We start from the raw sequence: 4,072 nt of genomic DNA on the forward strand, positions 1-4,072 counted from the left end.
TTGTTTATGAAAAAGCAAAAACCTTGGCCCTGCCACTTCATTCAGTGGCACACCAACAAAACAAGTCAATCATTTTTCTAAACTATTTTCTCTAAGCATGTACAGCAGGGGAGGCTAGTGGAGGTAGAAATTGGAGGATGAGCTCATTGTAATGCATGGAAGATTTCTGCCTCCACCAGCCTCCCCTGCTCTACAGTAAAGTCAAACTCAGACTACAGACCTGCTGATGGAAACATGCAGGACTGAATACATGTGGGAGTGAATATGTAGACAGAGAGGAGGGTTTCATAGTCATATTATACACTCAAATCTCTAAAAATAGATAGGTTCTGTCCCAGAATCTACCTGGCCGTGTGAATGGATCTCTTCTGTACCTATTGTAGCGCAGCATATGGCAACCACAATGGAAATAAATAAATATGACAAATAAAAGTCATTTATGAACTCATCCGCAGCAGCATGAAACGGTAGAATAATAGACACAAATGAACAGACAAAAACAGAAGTGAACAACTTGAGGTGTCTGGGTGTGTCTTTCTGATGTCATTAGCGGCGTTGCAACACCTTCCTGAAGCGATTCCTGTGGCTGGAGTGGAATTTTCCACCTCAGGACAACACGCCCTCCAGCGGTTAGAGACTGTAGTACATTGGGCCAAAACCTGCCGCCTCACCGCTCACTGCTACTGCATCAACGGTGACCTCTGCTGGACAGAATCTGTTACTGCATTCGAATATTTTATTTATATCATTCCGTTCCATGCATTACAATGAGCCCGTACTCCGATTTCTACCTCCACTAGCCACCCCTGGTGACTGTAACACTAGTTTCCCAAGATAAAGGCTTCATAACGAGTGTAAAGACTAACACGTCGGTTTATAGATTGTTTATCAATCAGTTATAAACAATTATTACTCATTCGGTGTTTTTCCTGTATGGGTTATGTCTTCTTTCAACGTTTAATGTCATGTTCTACTGCTGATGTTGTCAACTAAGACGAAGTGACACCAACTCACAACTAACCTGTAGACAACACACACACACACACACACACACACACACACACACACACACACATTTAACCTGCAGTCAAAGCAGGACAGAAACTCGCTCACAGAGGAACCTTCAAAGCGTTGAGGAAATGTTACCTGTCAGGTCTCTTGTTGAAGTCATCTGTGACACTAACAGCTGAGGTCACATCACTCTGTTGCCCAAGGTGTGTCTGTGGCAGGGGAGGCTGGTGGAGGTAGAAATTGGTTGCTATGCATGGGATTGCAATGAGGAATGGTATCCCTGTATTACAATAAACCCGTCCTCCAGTTTCTACCTCCACCAGCCTCCCCTGGTCTGTGGCTCTCTATATCCCATTCCTCCTCCTGTGGTCCTCATTCTCTTGTAGCCCATGTGGCTTATGGAAGGCCCATCATGTTGCCTGGGTCACACACACGCACGCACGCCCGCCCGCCCGCACACACACACACACACACACACACACACACACACACACACACACACACACACACATACTCACACGCACACAAACTGTTAGGAAGGTGTCAGTATCATGTTGCCTGGGTCACACACGCACGCACGCAGACAAACATTCACATTTACATTTATGGCATTTAGCAGACGCCTTTATCCAAAGCGACTGACAACAAATACATTTGACTAAGTAAGTGAATCATCTATGCATCAGTCATCATAAGATAAAGTAATAAATGCTCGGGCCAGGGGCCATTGGCAGTCACAATGCTAGAAGAGAACAGGAGAGAAACTTGTACAGGGGGGTAGTTGGGATGAAGAGGTCTTTAAGAGGGACAGTTAAGATGTAGCCTGAAGAGATGGGTCTTCAATCTACGGCGGAAAATAGGTAATGACTGCAGTCATGACACACAAACTGTTAGGAAGGTGTCAGTATCATGTTGCCTGGGTCACACGCACGCACGCACGCACGCACGCACGCACGCACGCACACACACACACACACACACACACACACACACACACACACACACACTCTCTCTCTCTCGCCTCCCTCCCCTCTCCCCCTCTCTCAGCCAATGCGTTCCCTCCCCCATGAACCGGAACCTTTTCAACCAAACTACAACTGCTGCTGCTCCTGTCGCTTCTATGACAGCAGCACCGATTCACGGAGCTCCGCTCGTCTTCCCCGTTAGAACTGACAACAACGATGTCTCGGTAGCAGGCATGCCAGGGATTTTATGATACCGTTCATGCGTGGGTTGTTCAGACCACTGTGGCAGTACACACACACACACACACACACACACACACATACACTATCCTCTAGTTCGTAGGTTCTTTCTACCTTGTCGGACTGTGTGAAAGAGATTGATCAATGACAGTGTATTTAAGTAGGACTGGTCGCGGTCCCACCCTCGCCGCTTTGATCCTCCCTGCCGCTTCAGCACCGATTTGAGCAACCGAGTGATATCGTTTCTCGAGGATCGGTAAGACGAGAGTCCCATTCGTCACAACGTCATCGAAGGATGGGGAGCACGACTTCTTGCTGTGTTTCGTCGAGCCCCAAGCTCCGGAGAAATGCCCACTCCAGGCTGGACTCGTACCACCCGGAGCCCGAGTTGAGCCGGGAGGACACGGGCTGTAACCTGCAGCACATCAGCGACAGAGAGAATGTCGACGGTAAACTGTTTTAGTCCATCTCTTGTCTCTTTACTGTATCGACACATACTGTAATTACATGTAGAGATGGTGTTATAATGTGATAATGTTATTGTGATTGTACGGGCGTGTGTCTCATACGCACGTACCGTAGGCGACAATAATGTGCTCATAAAATCATCATAAACCGTCAATCATTCACGCACGCACGCACGCACGCACGCACACACACACACACACACACACACACACACACACACACACACACATACATACTCACACACGCACACACACAGCATATGTACTTGCTTGCTTTGGTTTGCCAATTTGATCTGTTTAACATTTTGACAATATTTTATTTGTTTTATTATGAAGTTACATCGTTGCCTGCTACATAGTTGTTAGTCAAATACAAAATGTGTCATGTAGGCTATTTGCGTTGACGTTAAATAGCAGAAATATTCGGCAGGCATAGCAGCTTGGATTTCTGTTCTTTTGATTTCGGATAGACTGACACCTAATCCCCTGTCATGGACTTGATTGCCTTGCTGTGCTTTATTGTGACCCATATCTGTCATGACTGCACACACACACACACACACACACACACACACACACACACACACACACACACACACACACACACACACTCACACCCACCCACACCCCCCCCACACAAACACACACACAACCCCCCCCCACCCCCACACAAACACACACACAACCCCCCCCCCCCCACACACACACACACACACACGCCAACATCTCTCAGTTCCATGAGGAATATAGTACATGGAATATGGTGCAGACTAACAGAGAGTACTCTGCTTATGAAGGCAGGCAGACTCCTTTGTGTTTGTCTTTGTTTTCAGACCGACCATGAAAGAAACTCTAGCCACAGAGAGCAGCGCCCCATTGACATGGCCTCATATGCATCACAATTGATGCATTCAGTCTGAGACAAGAACAAATAATCTATGCTAGGACCCGGGGCTATTGGCAGACACAATGCTAGAAGAAGAAATAATTACTTTTTATTTTTAATTTTATTAATTTATTTACAGTAGAGAAACTTGTCCAGGGGCGTAGTGGAGATGAAGAGGTCTTTAGGAGGCTACATCTTAACTGTCCCTCCTAAAGACGTCTTCATCCCCACTACCCCCCTGTACAAGTTTCTCTACTTTAAATACATTTATTAAATAAATAAATGAATGATAATAATAATAAAAAAAGTAATTACTCCTTCTTCTAGCATTGTCCTCTGGTCCGAACATAGATTACTTTATGTTATGATGACTGATGGATCGATGATTCACTTACTTAGTCAAATGTATTTGTTTTAAGTCGCTTTGGATAAAAGCGTCTGCTAGATGGCATAAATGTAAATGTAAATGTAATGTAAATGTAATGTAAATGAGACGTGGCTGG

General features: G+C 45.6%; 1 protein-coding gene across 2 annotated transcripts in view; it reads left to right on the top strand.

Annotated features, from left to right (window-relative positions):
* The first annotated feature begins 2,138 nt into the window (after nt 1-2,138).
* LOC310821396 (cyclin-Y-like) overlaps nt 2,139-4,072 on the top strand; it is a 25,633-nt gene continuing 23,699 nt past the window's right edge. For both annotated transcript variants that reach the window (XM_083693423.1, XM_083693424.1), the window contains exon 1: nt 2,139-2,665. In XM_083693423.1, coding sequence (XP_083549549.1) covers nt 2,512-2,665 — 154 coding nt within the window. In that variant the 5' untranslated portion in view covers nt 2,139-2,511. The remainder of the gene's footprint in view (nt 2,666-4,072) is intronic.

The sequence above is a fragment of the Argentina silus genome (genome assembly GCF_951799395.1).
Source record: "Argentina silus genome assembly, chromosome: 22".
Taxonomy (NCBI): Eukaryota; Metazoa; Chordata; class Actinopteri; order Argentiniformes; family Argentinidae; genus Argentina; species Argentina silus.